The sequence below is a fragment of the Gorilla gorilla genome, chromosome 10 (genome assembly GCF_029281585.2).
Source record: "Gorilla gorilla gorilla isolate KB3781 chromosome 10, NHGRI_mGorGor1-v2.1_pri, whole genome shotgun sequence".
In the NCBI taxonomy this organism is placed as follows: Eukaryota; Metazoa; Chordata; class Mammalia; order Primates; family Hominidae; genus Gorilla; species Gorilla gorilla.
Window position 1 is genome coordinate 43624366 of NC_073234.2, and position 24650 is coordinate 43649015.

The 24650-nt window shown below is 55.3% G+C and overlaps 2 protein-coding genes across 8 annotated transcripts in view; one reads left to right on the forward strand and one right to left on the reverse strand.

Annotated features, from left to right (window-relative positions):
• Window positions 1-9030, reverse strand: part of TSPAN31 (tetraspanin 31) — a 10625-nt gene extending 1595 nt beyond the window's left edge. The window contains exons 1-5 of one of the 3 annotated variants that reach the window (XM_055359254.2): window positions 8951-9030; window positions 1257-1424; window positions 913-993; window positions 449-580; window positions 36-149 (exon numbers count right to left, since the gene is read on the reverse strand). In XM_055359254.2, coding sequence (XP_055215229.1) covers window positions 36-149; window positions 449-580; window positions 913-990 — 324 coding nt within the window. In that variant the 5' untranslated portion in view covers window positions 991-993; window positions 1257-1424; window positions 8951-9030. Of the gene's footprint in view, window positions 1-35; window positions 150-448; window positions 581-912; window positions 994-1256; window positions 1425-1943; window positions 2214-8950 lie in introns of those variants that run through there. The other 2 variants (XM_004053461.5, XM_019038096.4) reach the window with 2 other exon arrangements.
• On the forward strand, window positions 4992-23391 carry AGAP2 (ArfGAP with GTPase domain, ankyrin repeat and PH domain 2). Of its 5 annotated transcripts, none has more exons than XR_010129485.1 (20): window positions 5068-5242; window positions 11730-11788; window positions 12464-12551; window positions 12738-12823; window positions 12969-13116; window positions 14196-14330; window positions 14663-14772; window positions 15208-15366; window positions 15533-15619; window positions 15703-15807; window positions 16219-16381; window positions 16558-16677; window positions 17395-17523; window positions 18790-18849; window positions 19082-19230; window positions 19396-19486; window positions 19585-19807; window positions 19938-20193; window positions 20373-23083; window positions 23194-23391. XR_010129485.1 is itself a non-coding variant. In XM_031016640.3 (19 exons), the coding sequence occupies exons 1-19, from the start codon at window positions 8906-8908 to the stop codon at window positions 20595-20597; spliced, it is 3570 nt and encodes a 1189-aa protein (XP_030872500.1). In that variant the 5' UTR covers window positions 8138-8905; the 3' UTR covers window positions 20598-23391. The 5 variants fall into 5 exon arrangements, 2 of the variants coding, with proteins under 2 accessions (XP_030872501.1, XP_030872500.1); XR_010129483.1 differs by lacking the exon at window positions 5068-5242 and adding an exon at window positions 8138-10082; XR_010129484.1 differs by lacking the exons at window positions 5068-5242; window positions 18790-18849 and adding an exon at window positions 8137-10082.
• The last annotated feature ends 1259 nt before the right edge of the window (window positions 23392-24650 follow it).

Sequence of the window (24650 nt, forward strand, 5' to 3'; positions counted from 1 at the left end):
AAAAGGATGTGTGTGAGGGAACTGGAGAATGTTACCTCTGTAAAGCTAAAGAAGAGTCCAACACCCCCTAGGATTTTCAGGGCTTCATCTGAATGCTTAAGAAACTTTTCTCCACACATCTGGCATGTGGGGCTCTGGCTCTTGCAGATCTGAGGATAAAACGTGAAGAATGCAAAGTTGTGAATGTAAAGTTGCTAGTCACCAATACCTATGCCGAATGTCCCTAGAAACTTTACTGTTATCTGACCAGTGTCCTACAAACTAAAATCCCACTTGGCTAATTCCCCAGCCTCCATCCACCCCCACCTCCCACCAACACACAGCCCCAATACAAGAGGGCTTGTAGAGAGAGAAACAATGACATTCAAACTAAATTTGCCAACTTGGGCATTGTCCTTACCCAGTTTCCTACCTCCCCTGGCTGCTGCACCACCCCCAACACACTCACTGCAGTGCAGAAATCATAATCTTGTTGATACAGGGTTGTGAGGTTGAATAAGCCACAACAATCAAAACTTCTTTCCAGTTCATCCCGAGTCTTGTTGCTCATGACCCACCAAGAAGCATTGATGACATCTGTCTGAAAGATATGGGTAGAGGGAAATTAAGTCTCCCTACATCCTGTTATCAGTTCAAGTGCCTCAATTTCCCTAGTCCAGCAAAGGAAGTCAAACAGAAGCATAATGGTGTGCAACAATTATAGACACGATAAATATCTACCTTTTGAGGTTCTCTAGATCATCCTCATGGAAAATTAACCAGACATCCCAGAGGAAGCAAATAGCCCAAGAGGCCAGAAGCAGTGCACCTAAGGATGATCTTTGGGTAGTTGGGGCCAGACTAAGGAAGGAGTTCGAGGTTAAGAGGAAAATTTTAAAAAGCAAGTAAGTACTTGAAAGGGTACTGTCTTACCTGTTTGCTTCGGTTAATAGCCAGACATGAGCAAGAGATTACAAATTGGAAGATGAAGACCAAACCAAGGATGATCATGTACTGAGAGGAAAGGTTATGGAAAAAAGTCCTAGATTCCTTTATGTTTCATCTATAATAACTGTCTGGTCTCATCTGTTCATAGAACTTACACCACCATGTCAAATTGAAAGCAATCAAATCAGCTCTTGTTTCGTAGATTATGGGACAGGGCAGGGCAAGGAGACGTGTCCAAGATCCCTGAGGTCCCCTACCCTTCTAACATCTTCCTTAGATGACAGCCCTCCCAAGCGCCCAGTTGCCCCCATCACTTCAGGTCAGGATACAAAGAACAGCAGGACTTGGTGGTGGTTGACAGCACCCACCAGTCCAGCCACTGCAATAAGGAGAAGGAAGACTCCCACAGCAATGACTCCGCCGATGATGTGGATGCTGGACACCAGACCCAGGCCCTTGCCCCAAGCAGCCACTCCAATGAGCAACAAGCTCACCAGCTACGAAGAAAGAGCAGGATACATCTCAAGAATTCTAGCATGCGGCACAGCCCAACGCCATTACAAGAGGACTTGGGAGCGGGGCAGGGGGAAGGAATAATGGAATGGTGTATGAATGGGAGCTGGGGATGGTGCTATCCGCACCGGGAGCATCCCTAGGCACTCCCAAAGGTTAGGATGGGGGGGAGGGGGTGGCAGGGATGGTAGTATGAATGCAAAAGCTGAACCCTCAGGATCATCCTATCACTTCCAGTTTGGGAGAAACTGAAGTTCACAGGAAGGAGGTATGGAACTTACGCCCACAGCCTTCAGTTTATTCCCCCACCCCCAGACAAACCCCCTTAATCAACCGGAAGTCTCCTCTCTCCCACGGAAGTCCCCAGGAATTCCCTCGTCGCCGGAAGTTCCTGGGAATCTTCCTGGAACCCCCATACACCCCTCTCCCCACCGGAAGTACCCTAGAGATTCTCCCCACGGGGCCTTTCCGCCTTGAAGCTTCCCCCACCTCCAAAACCTCACCATGTAGACCACGTTGAGAGCGCAAAGCGCATTCTTGGAGCAGGCAAAGCCGCCACAAACCATCTCCCCAGCTCTGGGGACCCAAGTGGTCCCAAGGACTTGGGGGGAGGGTATTGGGGACCGTCTTCCAGGACCCCGACAGCTTCTGTCTCTTTAAATCGAGGCCAGCCAAACCCAATTCTCTGCGCCTGCACCGTCCCTCCCCTGCCTCTGGATTGGCGAAATGCGTGGCTAATCCTGGACGTCCAAGGCCTGCATGCCAATCAACCCGCATTACGTCACCGACCCGCCTTCTGTCCCTCTCCTTTTGTTTTTTCATTGGGCGAAACTTAAAACTAGGGGCAGGGTTTCTAGAGATTCTCTTAGGGACTACAGCCTAAACTCCAAAAGCTTGGGTTGAAAGCTGAGCTTTCTGTGGTCGGAGTTAGGAGAGGGCTAATTCGAGGGAGACGGCTCTGGAGGAACTTAGGTGAAGGGGAGACGGCGGGAGGGGCGGGTAGGGGGCCGCTCCGAGAGCTGGGCAAAAAGGGCTCCGCCCGTAGAAGGAGGGCCCTTCCCCACCCCCTTACCCCTGTTCTGCAGTGACCTCACGATGACGCCATTGTTTTGTTATTGCGTCACGCACGGGAACACCCAAAGGAGCCACATATTGAGCTTATTTAGCCCGGCCACAGAGTCCGCGGGTTGGACACAGCAACACCCAGCAAATCATCACACGTTTGTGTGTCCGCTAGTACCCATGCCCTGTTCCATATCTCCTCCTAAAGGGGTGTGAATATACCAGAAATTCAGTGTGGAAATAGCGGCCTCAGGCCAGTGCATTCCTGTATGTGGCATTGCCACAAGTGCACAGAGGGGTGTGCTCAGCATTTTCAGAGTACACGCCTGATCTGGGGCTTGCAAAAAACGGCAGGCAAGAGGAAGAGTCTCATTTAAATAAATGTAAGTGGAAGGAGCCTCCACCTTTTCACTTGGGGGTAGGCTGATCAATAACTTTATTATCTAGTAAGTGCTTTGACAAACCGTCCTTTTAACGGGGGTAGGGAAAGGCATAATCCTTCTCTTCCCCAGGAGAAAGAAACAGTAGGAACAAAAAAGAAAACCCTCCAATCAACTCAACAGAATGATTTAAGTTTGTGTGTACTTAGATTCTATAGACTTACTGCCACAGTCAGATTGCCACTTCCTAGCTGCGTAACCTTTGGCCAGGCACTTAGAAACTGTCTGTGCATGTTTCCTCATCTGTAAAATGGGGATAAATAACAACACACCCTACCTCTTGGGTTGTGAGAATTAAATGAGTTAATATATGTAGAATACTTAGAACAGTACCTGGCATATAGTAAACACTCAATGTTAGTTATTACTTTTCAGGTCATTTTACAGGTTCCTGTGGGCAATTCCAACCTCAATTCCCTTATCTTTAACTACACAGTATTTATATAAACTCTTACAGAAATTAATACCAAAAAGGTATGCAGGAGAATAGATGTTTGACAGGGTGAGAGAGGTGTTTGGGTCTTGAAACAAGGTAATTAAGTTATTATCATTATTATTATTTTGAGACAGAGTCTCCCTCTGTCGCCCAGGCTGGAGTGCAGTGGCGCGATCTCAGTTCACTGCAACCTTCACCTCCCAGGTTCAAACAATTCTCCTGCCTGGCTCAGCCTCCCGAGTAGCTGGATTACAGGTGCCCACCACCACACCCAGCTAATTTTTTTGTATTTTTAGTAGAGATGGGGTTTTGCCATGTTGGCCAGGCTGGTGGCGAACTCCTGACCTTAGGTGATCTGCCCGCCTCGGCCTCCCAAAGTGCTATGATTACAGGCGTCCGGTGGAAACAAAGTAATTAGGTCAAACTACCTGCTACCTCCTACCTCCCACCCCCTCACTCCCCACCTCCATCCCCTTCCTACCCCAAGTCCCATCTTCATTGTCTCCTTCAGTTCCTCATCTACCTTCTTTTCTTTCAGGTCCTAAATCAAGGGCAAGACAATGATATTAGAAGGGGAACTGGTTGACAAGCATTTTGGTTGTGTGGTGTAGTGAAAAGGGTATCAAAATTATAACCAATCTGGGCTTTACGTGCTTGGTAAAAAATAAAAATAAAAATGTAAAAATAAAATCAGAAGACCTAAATCCATGTCTTTGTTTCACCTCTTAATGGCTTCTCTGAGCCTCAGTTTCCTTTTATGCAAATAGGGATAAATAATCCTACTCCTCAGGGCTGTCATGAGGATAATATATATGAAAGTATATTGTAAACTATTAAGTGTTATAGACATGTTAATTATGAAAGCGATTGGACATGGAACATGGTAGTTTTTGTCTTTTTATAGGTTACTTTCCTCCTTCATAACTGATTTTCCCCATAATCACTTGGCCTATTTATTTATTTTATTTATTTTTGACATGGAGTTTCGCTTAGTCACCCAGGCTGGAGTGCAGTGGCGTGATCTTGGCTCACTGCAACCTCCACCTCCTGGGTTCAAGTGATTCTCCTGCCTCAGCCTCCCAAGGTGCTGGGATTACAGGCATGAGCCACCACGCCTGGCCTCACTTGGCCCTTTTAAACAGGAGGTGGCCTCAGTGGGTAGCTGCCTGAAAAAGGGTTACATTGTAAGACATAAGGATACAGGGCTCATTGGGATGTGTAGAGAGGGCAATGGGTACAAGTGTATACTAGAATGCAGGGCTGTGAGGGTAACAGACCAAATGTGCATGAATTCCTGTGAGAGTTTGAAATCTGCAGGTCATCAAGAGTTTAGGATTGCACCTCAGACCTAGCTTGCCATATTCTCCCAGAACCAACACCCATCTTAATTAGCCACCTTCCACAGGAGGCCCTGGGACACTGTTAAGATTTCTCCATCCACCTGGCTGGGAAATCATAGCAGGGACTGGCTGGCAGGGTTGATGGGCCAACACTAGAGGGGGTGGGAGGTGCAGGAGGTAGTGCTGTCCCAGGCTGTGGGTTTGAAACTCACCAGTCAGGAAGTGAGGTCGACAGACGGAAGGGCGGGCAGGGGCGGGGAGTTCTGGGCACAGCAGAAGGGGCCTTCTGAGGTTTGGGGGCTGTAGGGCCATGGGCCTCAGGGCCAGAGGTGGTTGTTAGCCTGGCAAGACAGGTCTGGGCAACATGCATGCCCAGAGGCAGTTTGTTGTAGCTGCAGTGAGAGCAGAAGTCAGACGACATGAGGTGGCCAAGCAGGCTTTAAACCGCCTCAGGAAGCTGGCAGAGAGGGTGGACGACCCCGAACTCCAGGACAGCATCCAGGCCTCATTGGACAGCATTCGAGGTAAGAGAAAGGTCAGCCCTCAACTTGGGTGTATCGGGGACTAGCGGGTGCATAGAAGGGTTAGCTGTATCATATATCACTTCACAGTCAGCTACTTCCTAGTCCCCAAGATGGGACTCTGGGAAAGAATACATTTAGGGAGGATGGAAAAAGACATGGGAGGTATCATTCTTTCTCTTTCCCTGCTCTGATCCTTCTCCCAGGAGATCAAAATACAGGTCCCTGTTGAGCTGACCTTCTTGGCAATGAAGAAATGTGTGAGCATGGGGAAGATAGGCTGTGACAGACTCATGGTAGACTTGTTCCCTGCCTGGGGAGTCCAGAGCAGGAAGCAGTCTGGGGCAGCAGGTTCTGGGACTGGATAATGAGTTCATTCCCAGGACCCACTAAGGATCAGTGACCTCTTGTTCTCCAGCTGTAGAGAGAAACACATGCACACACATACACACACACACACACACACGCATGCACATTGAAGTACACCATGCAGAGAATCTCAGGCTCCCAAGCGCATACTAACTCTCACACACCATGCTCTGCAGAGCCAAAGTGCAGATAGGTCCCCAGAACTCTTCTTGGTCCCCTCTCCTGCCCTTGCTCCTGTTCCTGTCTTCCCCCCACACACCTTCCGCTCTACCTCCTTAGTGCCATTAGAGCAAGTGATGACAACACAGGGAGGAAGTGCTGCCATGGCAACACCATCCGCCACATCCTCCTGCCCACCCCAGGCTTCAGTCCTGTGGTGGAGCCCTGGCAGGAACAGCCTCTCTCCATCCACAAGGCCCTACCACTGAGGAACTGGTGGAACTGGAGGTTGTTCCAGCTCGCTGTCATTCCATTCACCTCTGATGCAGCAAAGAGGTAACAAAAGCAGCCTTCTTTGCTCATGAAAGGTATCTGGTGGAAACACTTCCTCCATCATATCCTGATCTCTTCCAGCCATTTCAGTCCTCTCCATTGTTACCTGCCTACCTGGGTGGTGGTCAAGAGATCATTCTTTCCCTCAAGGACACCTCCTGCCAGACCTCTCTGCTGGTACACCAGAGTATAACTTGGGGAAGGAACAGCTTGCTTTGGATGCCTAGTGGGACAGTCTGATGATCCCCTTCCCATTGTTCTTTGGAGGCTAGTGCCCCTCTCACCTCCTGTTCCACACCCTTTGCCAGGAACTACACCTGAAGCTTCCCCTGACAGCCTTAGTGTTTGGAAAGGCAGACCAAGGGGGAGTGGGCCATGGGGCCTCCTAGGGAGAAACTCTAAGCCCCACCCCTCTCAAAAATAATAATGATAATAATAATAAAGGAGAAGAGTGGTTTAGGCCAGGCAGAAAAGCTGTGCTTAGCTCTGGAGAGGGAGGAGGGTAAGGAGGGGTGGAGGTGGAAATCCCTGAGAAGGCTTCACTCCTCATAAGTGATTTGTTTTACTCCTTCTCTAAGAATTAGTATTCTGTTCCCATTGAACATAAAGGAAAACCGAGGCCATCAAAGGAGGGAAGTTTAAGCCAGAGCCAACAATTCTCCTTCACCCTCTCCATCAAAAAACACTACTGAAGGGTCTCCTGTCCTGGGGATGGTGTCATCCTGGTTCTGTAGGGAGGGAGGGAGAAACTGCTCAGCCCCAGGACAGAACATTGGAGGGATTGGATACAGGCCTCTGGGAGAACAAAGGGCTCCTGGCATCCTGGCTCAGCCCCCCCACCCTCAGCCCCCCACCAGGCCAAGCACGCTGCGGGCTCCTGCCTCCAAGAGCCGCCCACGGCAGCACTTATTATAGTCTCAGCTGCGTCAGGAGGGTGGGACGCCAAATCAGGGGACTGCTGTGACTCCCCAAGTCCCGGGAAGGGGTCTCCAAGGCTGCAGAGAGACCTTCCTTCGCCCATCTTACCCCATCCCCAAGGGGTCTCAACCTCTTTTCCACTTTGGCCTAACCACTTCAGGATTCTCACCTGGCTGGAGGATAGAGAGCCTTGAACTCCAAGACCCTTAGAGGGGTGGGGGACACGGAGCAGACGGTTTCCATTCACTCTGCCTGCCTCCTTTTTAATCTTCTGAAAGAATCCCACTCAGCAAACCTCAGGAGACTGAAAGGGAACCCTGAAGAGGCCGGCTCTCACTGCCTCAACTGAAGGGTCCTTATACTTGGGGAGTGAAATCCTCCACCTGTGGGTAACCAGGTGTCAGGGCAGTGCCTCCACTAATTCAGCATCCCCCGGTTGGTCCCCTACCCACCATACACATGGATTCCTCTCTGCTTCTGCCCGCTGTTTCTGAGGCACTCTTGGAGCTACGGTTGCTATGGAGACTGGATGCATTTTGGCATGGGGGGGTATCAGTCTAAGGCACATCCTTCTCCCTCCTCCTAGAGCTGGAGCCTTTGACTTACCCTGTGGCCTGGGCTCCTCCAGCACTCAGATCTCTCCCTTCTCTCCTACCCTGCTAAGTTCCATGTTTGTCCCCATCCCTGGGGAACATTTTCCAAGTTCACTTTGGGACAGTCGAGCTCAAGTCTTGGCCCCGTCAAAGTATTAAATGTGGTGGTGTGAGTGGGAAAGGGAGCTGGGTCATGAGAAAGGGAACCGTCCAGGTACCTGGGGGAGACAAGAGATCCTGGGGGAAGGGATTTCAGGGCCCCCACTTTCCCACTTCATCTTCCCCAGAATTGGCAGTGACCCTGGGTTTGCTCTGTTTACCGCGGCCCCTGTCCACCCAATAGATCGATTTTCACCCTTATCCCTAAATGCCATACCTCACAATCGCGCTTCCTAACCTTGGTGCGCGAGAGGAGGGGGCTAGGTTGTTGGAGGAGGTGAGTCCAAGTCCCAGGAAATCCAGCCCAGGATTTGCGAGAGAAATCCAGCCCTGGATTTTGCACCGCCCTCGCAGACATCGGTGCTGGTGGAGAAAAGGTGGGGGGGAGATAGGGTGGGGGGGCCTGGGGGCCGCCTCCTCCTCAATGTGAGGGGAGCGCCCGGACACAGCGCGCATCCGGACCAAGCCGAGCCCAGGCGAGGCCCCCGGACTCTTCGCCCGGATCTCACGCCCCTCCCCTCCCAGACCCCAGACCCGTGGGTTCCCACCCACCTCCCGTTCCCTCTTTCCTCCCCCGCCGCCTCCTGTATCTCCCCAGCATCCTCCCCGCGCCCCTGCGAATCCCCCGCACGGCCAGCCCCACTAGCTTCCCACCCTCCTCTAGACTCTTTCCGACCGCATCCGCGGCCCCTGTCCCTTGAGTCCCAATTCCCCGCCCCTGCCTCCCCCGCACAGGTTCGTTTCCCCTAGCCTCCGGTCCCCTTTTCTGCTCCCTTTTCCTCTCTCTCCCCCATTTGCCCCCACTACTGTCCTCCGCGCCCTCCCCCACCCATCTCAGCGCCCCCACCCAGGCCGGGGTGGACGGTCCGGCGCGCCTCCCTGGAGCAGCACCAAGGTCCCGGGGCTCCAAGAGGGTGGGGGCGCAGGGCGGGGAGCATGGGGAGGGGGCGCTCCATGTGATGGGAGGGGGGCGCAAGCGGAGGCGGCGGAGGCGGCGGCGACAGCGGAGCCGGGCCGGGGGCTCAGCGGGGTCCGGGGGCTGGGGGCAGCGAGCAGGGCGGCCCCATGGCCGGGCCCCCCTGAGGCAGTCCGGGGGAGTCCCCTCCCCTCCCCAGCTCGGGGGTCTCCGGGCCCCATGAGCCGGGGCGCGGGCGCGCTTCAGCGCCGGACAACGACCTACCTCATCTCGCTGACCCTGGTTAAACTCGAGTCGGTGCCTCCGCCGCCGCCTTCTCCGTCTGCGGCCGCGGCCGGCGCCGCCGGTGCCAGAGGCTCCGAGACTGGGGATCCTGGCAGCCCCCGAGGCGCGGAGGAGCCGGGCAAGAAGCGGCACGAACGTCTCTTCCACCGGCAGGATGCGCTGTGGATCAGCACGAGCAGCGCGGGCACCGGGGGCGCGGAGCCCCCAGCCCTGTCCCCGGCTCCGGCCAGTCCGGCCCGCCCAGTCTCCCCCGCTCCCGGCCGCCGCCTCTCCCTCTGGGCCGTCCCTCCGGGACCCCCGCTCTCCGGGGGACTGAGCCCCGACCCTAAGCCTGGGGGCGCCCCCACCTCCTCCCGGCGCCCCCTACTCAGCAGCCCGAGCTGGGGCGGCCCGGAGCCCGAAGGCCGGGCGGGCGGCGGCATCCCTGGCTCATCCTCTCCGCACCCTGGCACCGGCAGCCGGAGGCTCAAGGTGGCGCCTCCTCCGCCGGCTCCCAAGCCTTGCAAGACCGTGACCACGAGTGGAGCCAAAGCCGGCGGGGGCAAGGGCGCGGGTAGCCGCCTGTCATGGCCCGAAAGCGAGGGCAAGCCCAGGGTCAGGGGGTCAAAGAGCAGCGCCGGGACTGGAGCTTCGGTCTCTGCCGCCGCCGCCGCCGCCGCCGCCGCCGGGGGAGGGGGCGCTACAGCTTCGACCTCTGGTGGGGTCGGGGCTGGGGCTGGGGCTGGAGCCCGAGGGAAGTTGTCCCCTCGGAAAAGCAAGAGTAAGACCTTGGACAACAGTGACTTGCATCCGGGACCGCCTGCCGGCTCTCCTCCTCCGCTAACCCTCCCACCAACTCCGAGTCCAGCCACTGCTGTCACCGCTGCTTCCGCGCAGCCCCCCGGGCCTGCACCTCCAATCACTCTGGAGCCTCCCGCTCCGGGGCTGAAACGGGGCCGGGAGGGGGGCCGAGCATCCACTCGTGACCGCAAGATGCTCAAGTTTATCAGCGGCATCTTCACCAAGAGCACAGGAGGGCTTCCTGGCTCCGGGCCCCTTCCCGGACCCCCCAGCCTGTCTTCTGGCAGCGGGTCCAGGGAGCTGCTAGGCGCCGAGCTCCGCGCTTCCCCTAGTGAGTTGAGTCAGGGCTTGAGAACAGGGAGGGAAGGGTACCTGGAATGCTCAGCTTGGGGTGGAGGAGCGAGGTCCAGGAAACTAGGGAAGCTTTTCTCTGGGGTGGGCGGATGAACCAAGCTCACTCCTCTGCCAAGGACTGGGGCAAAGAATAGGAGTCCTGAAGCGGGGTGAGTAGCTACATTGTGCGACAGGAGAAAGGACTTGATTTCAGAGGGACTCAGCCTCAGAGCTTTCTGGGAAAATAACGTCCTTGATCAGAGTGACTAGAAAATTGCTCCCAGAGAAGCCCAGGACCCCACTTCCAGCCTCAGCTGAACTCTGGGAGCATGGAAACGGGGCTTTGACGTGTTTAGAGCGACGTTGAAGGTGAAGGGGATGAGGAAGCCTCAGTTTCCCCTGAGCACTTGGGGCAGGTGGCATGACAGTGACCTTGCAGGCAGCTTCTCGCCAGGGACCAGTCGTCCCCTGGGCTGAGAGCAGGCTAGTGATGTTTTTCGTGCGGTGAAGGCGGATTGGGCGGTACGCGAGTCCGCAGGGGCTGGAACGTGCAGAATATTTAAATGTGAAGTGAGAGGGGGCGGATAGGAAGCCTCATTCCCCCACTGCCCACCCCCTCCCCAGAGCCGCGTTGAAACCCACCCGGGGCTGACCCTGGAGTGAGTCAGGTGGGGCGGAACTGCTGCAAAGGCAATCCGTACCCCGGGAGACTTGGGAGGCGGTACGGGGAAGGTAGTGTTTTTTACGGGGGCAGGGTGTCTATTATTATTACTATTTTCCTACTGGAGGAGATAGGCAGGAGACTCTTGGTTCGGCTCACACTCCCGGGAGAGGAGGCGGGTCCGGGAGCGGAGGCGGCCCCCGGGGTTTGGCTCCGGAGCGGGTGGGAGCAGATGGCTCCGGATCCCAGAGTTCCCGCCGCAGCTGCGGCGCCCCGGGAACGTCCGGCCGGTGTCAGGCGCGGGGGCTGGACCTGGCTGGCGGAAGGAGCATCCTTTCCCCCCGGGCCTGTGGCTTCTCTCGGCCAGGCGATGGAGCCCTTCCCCACAGTTCTTTTGGAGGGCGTTTGTGGGGAGGGTGTGGGAGATGGAGGCATAGGAAAATCCTAGCTCTTTCCCTTGGGCTGTGGGGAGGGGTCCAGGGCTACAGTGCCGTTGACCTTGAAGAAGGGGAGGGAAACCCCTCACCTCAGTTTCTCTCCTGTGGAATGGAGGTTGGGGAAGACACACTCTCTTCTGTGTTTCAGCACCTCCTCCCAGGGTCTGCCCTGGGAACCAGTGGGTTAGGGAGGAGCTCCTCTTCTATTCTTTTTCCAGAGGGAAGAACCTGCCACTGTCAGAGCCCTGGTCTCCCTGTCTGGGGCCGGGACGCGCGTTTGGGGATGTGCTTTAAGGGAGATGCCAACTGAAGTATTTTTGCCTTGCTAGCTCCGTTGCTAAGCAACCACTGAGCGGCAGCAACAGCTGGGGGAGAGTGGCTGGGATGGGAGGCCTGGGGACCACCCTCAAACCTGTCTGTTGCACACACCTCTCCAGTGCAGGCAGGGTTGGGGGGGGTTGGAAAGCTGCAGAGGGAGGAGGGGTGGCTCAGTGTTGGGGGTTCTGAGCCAGGAGCCTCCCCTCTTACTGCCCTTCTCCCGTTACAGAGGCTGTGATCAATAGCCAGGAATGGACTTTGAGCCGCTCCATTCCTGAACTGCGCCTGGTAGGTAACCCAGTCCCCTTGCCTATAGGGAAGGCTGACCTCCCACCCACTGCACTCTCAGCTCTCTCCCTTCATCTCTCCTTCTCTCTCTCTCTCTCTTTGGGAATAGGGAATGGTTTTCCAGTTCTCCTGAGAGTCTACCTTCATAGCACCAACATGGGGTTTGCTACAGCCTCCTCACAAGTTTTTCCTATCTAGTCTTTATGCAGCCATCCCCTTTTTCCTGTTTGTTCATGGTCCTCCTCCAGGCTTCTCATTTCTGGTATCTGCCCTTTGGCCTTCATGTTGTATTGCCTAGAATTGGGTAAAGTTTTCCAACTAGTGCCTAGAGCTGTGACATGCTACAAACACACACACACACAACATATCTAGTATGTTTTCTAAACAACCCAACACACAAAAAAGCTGGTACTGAATTGCTGACATTCTTCAGCTCATGCTCCACTTTGAGCTTGGGATCATTTCTTACCACACTCATGCCCTGATCCTCCCAACTGCTCCGATCCCCCCAGCTGCTCTGATCCTCCCAACTGCTCTCTCTGGAATGACTGTCATCCAGGCCCTGTAGGGTCCCGCTTGGATGACTTATCTCTCTGGGTTTTCTGGAGTGTCCAGACCCATGCATCCTGCCTTCTCTTATATCCCACAATTTCTGCTCCACAACCTTGCCCTCAGGGTGTGCTGGGCGATGCCAGGAGTGGGAAGTCATCGCTCATCCACCGATTCCTGACTGGCTCATACCAGGTGCTGGAGAAGACAGAGAGTGAGTTCTGAAGAGCCATAGTAAGCTAACCATTGGGGTCAGGGATCCAGGAGTGAGATCAATGATTAGGCAGATGTGGAGACCGGGGGGAAGGATGAGGCCATAATAGCAAAAGCACTGGGAGCATGGGGAGGTTTGGTGACCTGTCACTTCTGACCTGTTACCCCTTCCAACTCTTCTGGACAGGTGAGCAGTACAAGAAAGAAATGTTGGTGGATGGACAGACACATCTGGTGCTAATCCGAGAGGAAGCTGGGGCACCTGATGCCAAGGTGAGGGTGGAGGTGGTGGGGGACAGGCTGGCTGGGGTCAGCACTGGCCAAAGGAGAGGGCTCTGGCTTCCCAGGTCTCCATCTGGATTGGGTCCAGAGGAGTAGACCTGTCTGACTTTCCATTTGCTCCCTCACTCCCCGCAAGTTCTCAGGCTGGGCAGATGCTGTGATCTTCGTCTTCAGCCTGGAGGATGAGAACAGTTTCCAGGCTGTGAGCCGTCTCCATGGGCAGCTGAGTTCCCTTCGTGGGGAGGGACGAGGAGGCCTGGCCTTGGCACTGGTGGGGACACAAGGTAAGGAGGGGTTAGGAAAGCACTGCTTTCAAGGGAGGCCCTGAGGAGGCTACTGGGATATTGCCCAACATGGGTGAGAACTTGGTAAGGTGTGGAAATGGCCACTTGGATTACAGTACCCTTCTGGAGGGAGCCTGGTCTCCAAATAAGGGAGTCATGAAACCAAACAATAACTTCCCAAGGTCTGAGCAGAGAACAGGGGATCTCCAGGGAGGAAAGGACAGCTATAATAGCCATCTCCTTGCCTCTCCTGAAATGTCACCTACCTTGTGTTCTGACACTGCCATTTCCCAGTGCCACCATCCTAGGACACAGAAAATCTCAAGTCCTAGTGTGGATAGGAAACCTTTTCCATCTTCCTTTTTGCGACAGCTGGGTCAGGCTGACACCTTTTAAAGGAACTTATCCAAAAACAAAGTGAAAACACAAAGGAAATGATGATGAAAAGAAGAGAGCAGAAAACCTTTTAGTTCTCAAAGAAATGACTCAGAGGCTCCCAGACTCTGCCAAGGCCAGGAAATGCTTTTCCAGCACTCCCCTGTGTCGAGCTGGTGGGACTTGGTCTGGATGCCTGTTCTGCTGGTGCCTATCTCCACCTGTTGCTTGCATCCTGGTTTCTTGCTGCAGAGTGGGCAGTCCAGCCATGACCCATGGGCACCCAACCTTTTCCTAGTTCACAAGCTGGTGTCCTCCCACCAGTTCAGGGTTCTATGGATTTGCAGGGCAGGGTGATTGTCGCTCGCGCCTGGGTCTCAGCTATGTAGACCTTGTCAGGAAGCACCACTCAGCAGCTCTGGAGTATTCTTTGAGGACACACACACACACACACACACACACACACACACACACACACAGTTCACCCAGCCTATTCATACACAGCTAGGTGTGTGAACTGGGCCCAGTACTCAGAAAGGGCTTATGTACTCCCATTCCACCTGGTCACAGAAAAGATGATCTCTCACACCCCATCCCCAGTGGACCCACCCTGAGGGCCCAGTGCAAGCAAGGATAAGGGAATTGTGAAAAATCGAACAAGGTGGGGCTCCTTGTTCAATCCTGCCCCTTTCCTGTCCCCTCAGACAGGATCAGTGCTTCCTCCCCTCGGGTGGTGGGAGATGCTCGTGCCAGAGCTCTATGCTCGGACATGAAACGCTGCAGCTACTATGAGACTTGTGCAACCTACGGGCTCAATGTGGATCGGGTCTTCCAGGAGGGTGAGTGTAGTGATCTCCAGCATATGTGGGAAGCCAGAGCAAGGGGCCTGGGATATTCTCAGTGGTCAGGCATCCAGGCCTCTCTCTGTGAGTGACAGGAAATTAGCCTTTGTGGGAGGGAGGACAGATCAGGGAGGCCAGAGAAGGTTTGCTTAATAGTCGCAAGGTCTTTCTGGGCTGGAGGAGCTGGCAAGGCCACAGGTGGCATGGAGGCCACAGTGACAAGGAAGTTGGGTCCTGTGTTGTCTACTGGGGATTTCTCAAAGCTGGGCATGGAAGGGTGGTCTTGGGTATCTGGCCTGCTCACACCTCCTTCCCTCAACTCCCCTCAGTGGCCCAGAAGGTGGTGACCTTGCGCAAGCAGCAACAGCTTCTGGCTGCCTGCAAGTCCCTGCCCAGCTCCCCAAGCCACTCAGCTGCATCCACTCCGGTAGCTGGCCAGGTGAGTTGGGGTTTCAGAGTCTGCAGAGGGGCCGGTAAGATGCAGAGGGGCTGGGGATCCTAGGACAGGTACAGAGTACCCAAGGAGGTTCAGGGAGTGGGGAAACAGATGGAAATGGCAGTGAAACTATTGGCAGAAAGTGCATTGGACTGGAAATCAACCAGATTTGAGACATCATTTGCAGTGTCCTTAAGCAACTCACCTAACCTCCCAAGGCTATCAGGATGATTGTATGACACAATACTTGCGAATCAACCTTTACAACATTTAAAGCATTGTCACAATGTTAGTGAGGATTTTAAAATTTATTAATGACAACATAAATAAATGGTGAGGTGATCAAGGAATGTCTCAAATTCCCCATAACGAGATATGAGTGTAGCTTGGTGGAGCAGGGGGCATCTCAGCTCTGCTGACTCTTCCATATGTGCCCAGGCTAGTAACGGGGGCCACACTAGCGACTACTCTTCTTCCCTCCCGTCCTCACCGAATGTTGGTCACCGGGAGCTCCGAGCCGAGGCAGCTGCAGTGGCTGGATTGAGCACCCCAGGGTCCCTGCACCGGGCAGCCAAGCGCAGGACCAGCCTTTTTGCGGTATTGGACATGGACATGCTGACCCCCATCCTCCTGTCCCCCATGACCTGCCCATCTTCCCTAGTCCCTAGACTCCTCTGTTGGGCCCTTCTTCATCTATCTTCCCTATCGTCACATCAGTGTATCCCTCTATCCATCCTCAAACTGATTCCAGTAACCATTCCAGAATCGTCGGGGTAGTGACTCCGAGAAACGAAGCTTGGATAGTCGGGGAGAGACAACAGGGAGTGGGCGAGCCATCCCCATCAAACAGGTGAGTGATCCAGGGGCTGGGACAGGCTAGGGGCAGCTGGTCTTAGTTGGCTTTTCTCCCACGTGTCTTTCCCCTTTCTCCAGAGCTTCCTACTAAAACGAAGTGGCAATTCCTTGAACAAAGAATGGAAGAAGAAATATGTAACCCTGTCCAGTAATGGCTTTCTACTCTACCACCCCAGTATTAACGTGAGTGGCAGAAACTGGGCCACGTTGGCCAGATTTGGATTTCCCTCAAGTTCTACCCGTCTATGCCTCTGACAAAGCACTAACCTCATTTCTAGGAAGTGCTAGTCCTCTTCTCTTAAGTTTAGCAGGCATGTGTTAAGAGCCCACCATGTGCCCATGCCAGGAATGTAAAGGTAAATACGTTGCCCCAGGAACTTGCAGTCTAGTGGGAGAGCACCCAGGAAGGGAACGCTTTCTGGAGGAGACAATGCTGGGCCAAGTCTGATGGGCCCATCCCCTAGATGCTCATCACAACCCATTTTGCCCCCAAGACCCCTCCCCAGTCCCTCTCTATTCTGTACCATATTGACTGCTTCCCAGCATACCAAGGACCCCAACCTTCCCTACACTCTCGGCCCTGTACCCCTTCAGGATTACATCCACAGTACCCACGGCAAGGAGATGGACTTGCTGCGAACAACAGTCAAAGTCCCGGGCAAGCGGCCCCCGAGGGCCATCTCTGCCTTTGGCCCCTCGGCCAGCATCAACGGGCTCGTCAAGGACATGAGCACTGTCCAGATGGGTGAAGGCCTGGGTGAGTAAGGTTTATGACATAGGAGCAGAAGAGGGGCCAGGGCTGGGGAAAAAGAGGGGTAAGAGGGAAGAGGGGGCTGGCACTGGGCGAGTAGGAAGCTGGGTGATAAAGAGGGACCACGTAAGGAATGGGGCCAGAAGAAAGAGGCTCACTGAGGTTTCATCTTCTTCTGACAGAAGCCACTACTCCCATGCCAAGCCCTAGCCCCAGTCCCAGTTCCCTGCAGCCACCACCAGATCAGACATCCAAACACCTGCTGAAGCCAGACCGGAATTTGGCCCGAGCCCTCAGCACGGGTCAGTGGGGATGACCTTCCATCTGCTGTCTTCCACACCCAAATAGGATGAGTGTGGGAAATGAATATGGGGTGAAGGCTTGGAGGCTGGAATAAATGCATGAGTGAACACATGGAGCCCCACACATGAATAAGTTCAATCACACCATGTCTATCATAATGGTTAAGACAAGTGGACTCTTAACGTCAACTGCCTGAGCTTGAATCCTGGCTTGCCACATGGGCAAGTTACTTGACCTCTCCATGCCTCAGTTTCCTCATCTGTAACATGGAGATAATAGTTTCTACTTCGGAGGGTTGCTTTGAGGTTTAAACAAACTGAGAATATTGTCTAGTACATAGCCATGTTTGACATGTTTGAAAAAAAAAATATATATATAGTATGCAAATAACATGGTAAACAAATGATCCTCACAACAGTTTTGTCAGGTCAAGATTATCACCCCTATTTCAGAGATAAAGAAACTGAGGCTCAGAAGATTAAGTGCCTTGCTCAAGGTCTTAAGGCCAGTAAGTGGCAGAACCAGGATCTGAGTGCAGGACTGACTCTAAACCTCTCATCTCCCTGCATCCTCAGGAATGATCAAGGGGGAAAGAGGGACAGTTGAGGAGGGGAGCCCTAAAATGCCAAAGCTAGTTCAGGGAATGAGACAGGCTATCAAGAAATCAGGAAATCTGTGGAGGGGGCTACTGAGGCAGCTGTGTCTTCCTCCCTAAGACTGTACCCCATCTGGAGACCTGAGCCCCCTGAGTCGGGAACCCCCTCCTTCTCCCATGGTGAAGAAGCAGAGGAGGAAAAAATTGACAACACCATCCAAGACTGAAGGCTCGGCTGGGCAGGCTGAAGGTGAGGCTCTGGCAGGCACTTCCACTCCCACCCAGAACCCTCATCCCCAACATCAGCTCCCCGGCCTAACTCCTGCAGCAGGAGAAAAAGTGCCTGAGCTGAGTGCTTGACTACCATTACCACTGCACACAACTTAGTGAAAGAGTGGATGGACATCCCCCAGCCCCTGTCCTTCTTTCCTTGTTCCCCAGCTAATTCCTTTCCCCAGCCCCTGTTCTCAACGATGTCCATGTCTATAGTTCCTGCTCCCTCTCCTAATGACGTTCTAGTTCCTCTTCCTTCCCTCAACTCCACTTACCACCCCAGCCCCTGCACCCGGCAGCCCCCCTGATCCCCAGTGATTCAGCCCCTTATCTCTGCATCTCCCACTGATTCCCCAGATCCTGGATTCTGTGACCACCCAGCCCCTTCTCCCAATAACTTTCTTTCTTTCTTTTTTCTTTTTTCTTTTTTTTTTCTTTTTTTTTTGAGATGGAGTCTCACTCTGTCACCCAGGCTGGAGTACAGTGGTGCGATCTCGGCTCACTGCAAGCTCCGCCTCCTGAGTTCACGCCATTCTCCTGCCTCAGCCTTCCAACTAGCTGGGACTACAGGCACTTGCCACCACGCCCGGCTAATTTTTTGTATTTTTTAGTAGAGACGGGGTTTCACTGTGTTAGCCAGGATGGTCTTGATCTCCTGACCTCGTGATCTGCCCGCCTCGGCCTCCCAAAGTGCTGGGATTACAGGCGGTGGGGATTACAGGCATGAGTCACCGTGCCCGGCCTTCTCCCGATAACTTTCTATTGCCAAGTGCTCCCCAACAGCCCTTGACCATAGTGATCCCCATTCTTGTCCCTCAGTGATTCCCCGCACCCCCACCGCCACCAGCCCCAGGGCCCTCTCATCTCAGCCCTGCGCCCTAGCTTCTGTCCCCTTCCCCTATGTTCACTCAGATCCTGACCCTCCCTTCTTCTCCCAGAGGTCCAGCTCCTCGCTGGTCTTGATAACCCATCCCTGCTGCCCCTGCTCTCTGCCGGGTGCTCAGACCCAGGTTCCAGATCTGCCTACTCTCATGGCTCTTGGCTTCTGTTCCACTCTGCTCCGGGGCCACTGACTTTAGTTCTGCTTTCTCTCCCCATCTGTCTGTCCTGCTTTGTCTCTGGCACTCTGTCACTATCTCTCTCCATCTCTCCATCTACCTGTCTTTTTCTCCTTCTTTCTTGGTCTCTCTTTCTCTGTTCTGCTCTCCATTCTATCTCTATCTCCTTCGCTTCGGGAAACCAGCCAAGCGCAAAATGTGGAAACTAAAATCCTTTGGTAGTTTAAGAAATATTTATAAAGCAGGTAACAAGTGGGGAGCCGGGAGGGGCGCTCAGCTGGGGTGCAGAAGGGTGGGGGTGCCCCCGCCTTCCCCTGCATGTGCTCGGGCTTCCTGCTGCTCCCCACCCTCTGCTTTCCCTACCCCCACTGCCCCACTCCCAGGGGCTCGGGATGGACATCAGGGAGGATGGGCTTGGGAAAGGCAGCCCTTGCTTGAACTCTGTCCCTTAATGACCCCATCCCATCCCCCACTCAGAGGAAAACTTTGAGTTCCTGATCGTGTCCAGCACGGGTCAGACGTGGCACTTTGAGGCAGCCAGTTTTGAGGAGCGGGATGCCTGGGTCCAGGCCATCGAGAGTCAGATCCTAGCCAGTCTGCAATGCTGTGAGAGCAGCAAGGTCAAGGTAAGAGTTTGAGGTGGAGTGGAGGACTGGCCGCAGGAACTGACCCTGGTGCTGACGGCCATTGGCAACGACACGGCCGAAGTCGTGTGAGAGGAGAGCAGAGGTGTCTGAGAAGGAGGTGGGGCTTGGAGGCAGAGTCAGTGCCAACCCAAACCCTCTCTGCAGCTGCGCACAGACAGCCAAAGCGAGGCCGTGGCCATCCAGGCGATCCGGAACGCCAAGGGGAATTCAATCTGCGTGGACTGCGGGGCCCCCAGTGAGTGCCAGGAGGCAGCGGAGGGGCTAGGGAGTGTGGTGAATGCCGGGGTGCCTGTGCTGCCCGGCTGGGAGCCGACCTCTACGCTCCTTCCGCAGACCCCACCTGGGCCAGCTTGAACCTGGGCGCCCTCATCTGCATCGAGTGTTCTGGCATCCACCGCAACCTGGGCACACACCTGTCCCGCGTTCGCTCGCTGGACTTGGACGACTGGCCACGGGAGCTGACCCTGGTGCTGACGGCTATTGGCAACGACACGGCCAACCGCGTGTGGGAAAGCGACACGCGAGGCCGTGCCAAGCCCACGCGGGACTCTTCGCGGTAAGCGTGAGGGAACAGAGCGGGGGGAGGGTTGCTGAGGGTGTGCGAACCTGAGACGGTCCCGTGGGTAGGGGCAGAAGTCCTGGCTGGGGGTCCCTAGAGCCTTTTCCGTTGATCCCTGGTCTTGCAGGGAGGAGCGCGAGTCGTGGATTCGCGCCAAGTACGAGCAGCTGCTATTCCTGGCGCCGCTGAGCACCACGGAGGAGCCGCTGGGCCGCCAGCTGTGGGCCGCCGTGCAGGCCCAGGACGTGGCTACCGTTCTCCTGCTTTTGGCCCATGCGCGACACGGGCCGCTCGACACCAGCGTAGAGGACCCACAGCTGCGCTCCCCACTCCACCTGGCGGCCGAGCTCGCCCACGTCGTCATCACGCAACTGCTGCTGTGGGTACGTGAGCTGGGGGGAGGAAAGGGGGTCTTTGAGGCTTCATCTCGGAAAACGCCTGGCGCGGGAAAGCCCGAAATTCCCAGAGGGACCCCGGAAGTAGGCTCGGCCATGTGGGGGAGGCGGCGCCGGGTGTGGGCGCCCTGGGGACGCGCGGTCACGCGGCCGTTTCCGCCCTCTAGTACGGCGCGGACGTGGCGGCCCGTGACGCCCAGGGCCGCACGGCGCTGTTCTACGCCCGCCAGGCTGGAAGCCAGCTGTGCGCCGACATCCTTCTCCAGCACGGCTGCCCGGGTGAGGGCGGCAGCGCGGCCACCACGCCCAGCATCACCGCCACGCCCAGCCCCCGCCGCCGGAGCAGCGCCGCTAGCGTGGGCCGCGCCGACGCCCCGGTTGCGCTGGTATAGTTGCCCAGCGGGAGAGACACCCCCATCCCCAAGCGGGCCGGGCACGACCACACCGGGCGGACCGCTGGACAGACGCACCCACTCACCTCTCCGATCCGCACCCCGCCCCACGGGAGCACTTCCTACCCCCACGAGGGCACAGCCCCCACGCCTTCCAGAAGACACAAACTCACCTCCCTCTCCCCAACGTGGCATGGAGACCCCAGCTCAACACGCCCCCTCTCCACTGTTTCCACACTCGGATTGCTCTGGGTCTACCCGCTCGGGGTTCGCGGAAGGGGACGTCCCCAGCGGTACGGGCTCCTAAGTGCTTGGACATGCCCGCTTGTGCCCCCTAGGGGCGGAAAGAAGACCCGGTCCTGCCCGAGCTCAACAATCCCAGGGCGGGAGCCCATACCCAGGCTGGCTCCTGGGGCGACGCCACGCCAGAGGGAGGGTTTAGTACGTGGGAGGGCTAGCCCCGGGACTTGGGGCCAATACGGAAACCCTACCCCTTCCATGCTCATCTCACTGCCCAGTGAAGGGGGCAAGGGCAGCGAGGGGCAGGACCCCTGCTGCTCATGGGGGTGGGGGGGTGGGGGGGTTCCCAACCCTTTCCGTGAAAGGGACCGTGAGTAGTGGAAACCAGGACGTCCCCTACACCTACCCATGGGTGGAAGCTAAAGAGTCCGGGGGGAACCAAGAGCCTGGGTCCCTCCCACTACTATCTTGGGAGGGAGAAGGGATGGAGCAGGAGCGGGCTAAGAGGGCTGCGGGGGCCTTGTAATTTATTGCTTTGTTCCCCAACATGGGGATGGGGGCGGGCAGGGGCGTGGGGAGGGCGTTTTGGGGTAGGGGAAGCCCAGGGTGGGCAGGGGGTGGGGTGGGGTGGGGGTGCTCTCGGGTTGTGTCTGTGACCGTGACTGCGTACCTGTGACTGTGCAGCGCCCGTGGTGATCTGGGGTAGGGGGCACCCCTACAGTGGGACCCCTCCCCCATTATTCTTTCTGTCCAGCCCCTCCCTCCCACTGGAGCAGCTCCAGAGCCATTCCTCATCCCCGTGACCTCTCCCAGCCAGGGCTGAGAGGATTCGAGGTGGCTGGGAGGGTTTCCAGGCCCCCTGCCCCTTCCCCACAAAGTGGGTGATAGGGCGGACTTACCTGGCCCAGCCCTGCCTCCCTCAGCCAACCCAGCCCTTGGGCTGTCTGTGTCAGTGGTTTCCGGTCTTTTTTTTTTTTCTGGCTAAAATAGTTTGCAAAGGACCAGGTAATTGGGGAGGGGAGAGAGGTGGGGGCAAGGGGGAAATGCCCCCCCATCTCCTTGGAGGCAGTGGTGTGAATCTTCTTCAACAGCAATTAAAAAGGAAGTGATTTTGTCTAGGGAGTGAGCTGCTGGTCTGTTCTTGGAGGCAGGTCAGGGCATGGCCTTGGTCAAGATGGGGTACTGGGGTTGGACAGGGACAGGCAGAGGTGCCTCCCACTGGGGCTGGTGGCAGGACAGTACCCATGGGCATGGAGGTGGTTCCATCATGTACAACAGTTCTGGGTTCATGTAGTGGAGGACGTGGGCAGGTTGGAGTCAGTGGGGACCCTGGGAACAGAGAAGGCACTGACTCTTAAGATGACGCCAGTCCTGGGAGAGTTGTGATATGGTACTTAGAGGAGAGGACAGGCCCATGGAGAGGGGTGGGAAGATGGGACAGCTTTGGTTAAGAGCAGGAACTTTGGAGACAGATCTGATTTTGAAACCTGCCCCTCCACTGCACAGCTAGGGGACCTTGGTGGCATCTGTTTATCTGTATTCTGAACAGTATCTGTTCAGAAGGCACCTGAAAGGTGCTCCAGCTCTGAGGAGGGCTGCCCCGAGCCAGCCTGCTCACCGTGAGCACTAGGTACCAGAGTAGAACATAGAGTAGGGGTTCCTCCCCTGGCCTCGTCAGGGGGTGTTCCAGAGGGAAGGGGTGGGAGACCTCCTGGGAAAGATTTCCCAGCTAGCTGCAGAGGTCCCTGGTGTCCACAAACTCAGTGTCAGCTGATGCAGGCATTTATCCACCTCCGTGTCATCAAAGGGACCACCAAGGCCACAGCGGCCTGAAGCCGGTGCTGCCTCCATGAGCTGCAGTGCCGCTAGGCTCAGCACATAGCCAATACTACCATTTCTCGAGGGCAGCTGAAAGTGTTTACTCAGGTAGAGGGGCTGGACAGGGTAGAGTTGGGTCAGCAGCCAGTGCAGGTTGGGCACAGCCATATGTTGTTATCTACCTTGAGGAGTTAGTTGGTAGCACCAGCATCTTTGGGTAGAATTGCTTCTGACCCTTGGTGCCCACCAGCCCCAAGAGGTTCAGCTGCAAGTGTGCCACTGAACTGAGGACACAGCACCAGACCTGAATCCAGTTCACATGGAGGCTGCGGCTCTACAGGGTCCTAGGCTGTGACCACCCAGCACGGTGGCGTGACCCAGGAAAGGTGGATTCAACAGTGCAGGTGCAGTGACAAGTACAGAGGCAGGTGTGTGGTCTGGGCAAAGCGAGAAGAGGGGGGAGGTAGCAAAGAAGATTGGACTGGAGGACCTGGCCATTCCCCCTTCACCTCCAAGACCCTGGACTCTCTTATTTCAGCTCCACTCCTTCCTCGTGGCCAAAGTTTGCTCCCTTCTTCAGAAGTTTGGGAGTGTGAGAGAATATGGGAAGGAAATAAGGACCCTGGAGAGAATGAAATTGCCTTCAAAGAGCAAGTGGGAAGTTCCTTTCATTTCCAGCCAGTGAAAAATGGTCAAGGTGTCAGCAAACCTCACAACAAATCCCAACACCAAGTAATCCACTTGCCTCTTGTCTTAATGGGGAGTATCTTTGGTCTTGTGGGAGAGATGTAAAGGGCGGTAGTGGATGGAATGACAAAATATCAAGCCTTCCAGGTTATGACAAAATAGGAGCCCAGAAGGGACTCCCTGGGTGGGTGAAGGAGAGCTGCTGCCCCTTTGTGCCCATGCCCCCTTCACAGCTCACCCTGGGCTGCCTTGCTTGGATGCCCTGCCATGCAGGATGCCCTATTGCCATCCGCCAGCCCTCCCTGCAGCCCTGCTGGCTGCCATCTGCCACACCCTGCTCCCCTCCTTTTGTTTGTCTTAGCACAGCTGGGGCAGACCGACCTTCACCATGGGAGTGCTGCCAAAAGCAAAAGGAATTTTGATTGAAAGTACAAAATGATTAACAGAGTGAGATTTCCAGAACTCTGCTTTCTGGTGGTGCTGAGACTCCATCCCCAGCAAATCAAAGCACAGCCCTCCTGCCCCAGCCCCTTCCCATTTTGAGCTTCTGATCAGCTTTGGGGACTCCTTCTGAGACTCTTGCCTCCAAGTAACCCAGTCTTTCCCAAACTCAGGAGTTGGCTTATAATAGAAAGCTAGTGAGCACTTACTTGGGGCCAGGTTCTGTGCTAAAAGCACGACATACACTCTATCTCATTCAATCCTCGCAACCATCTTAAAAAGCCTGTACTGTTGTCCACAATTTACCAATGAGGAAACAGCATTTAGAAAGTTAAGTGACTTGTTCAAGGGTCCGCTGGTGGGAGATGAGGGGTGCGGTCTGGGAGCAGCATTCTGACTACTGCTGCCCTCAAGGCAGTGTCTAAGCTCTTGTCCAGCTGGAGCATCCCTCCCTCAGGGGGCACAGATGGACCAGAGAAAGCAGGGTTTTCTGAGTCTACCTATTTACACTTCAAAACAAAACAACGTAAGCATAGCATGCACAGTAAGCACTAGTCCACGTTCAGCAAGAGCTTCCTTCAACAGTTGAATCCTTCACTCTCCATTTATAGACACATGGGAGTTCTGGGCCCTCTATCCTTTTTTTTTTTTTTAATTTGAGACAGTCTCACTCTGTCGCCCAGGTTGGAGTGCAGTGGCGTGATCTCAGCTCACCACAACCTCCGCCTCCCGGGTTCAAGCGATTCTCCTGCTCAGCCTCCTGTGTAGCTGGGATTGTGGGCGTGCGCCACCACACTCGGCTAATTTTTTGTATTTTTAGTAGAGACGGGGTTTCACCATGTTGGCCAGGCTGGTCTCGAACTCCTG

What these genes read in the sequence shown, in the direction of transcription:
- AGAP2 (XM_031016640.3), top strand. Translation starts at nt 8,906, where the DNA reads ATGAGCCGGGGCGCGGGCGCGCTTCAGCGCCGGACAACGACCTACCTC. An exon ending in CCACTCCGGTAGCTGGCCAG is followed by an intron (nt 14,773 to 15,207) that starts GTGAGTTGGGGT and finishes ATATGTGCCCAG; the next exon opens with GCTAGTAACGGGGGCCACAC. An exon ending in GCAGGACCAGCCTTTTTGCG is followed by an intron (nt 15,367 to 15,532) that starts GTATTGGACATG and finishes TAACCATTCCAG; the next exon opens with AATCGTCGGGGTAGTGACTC.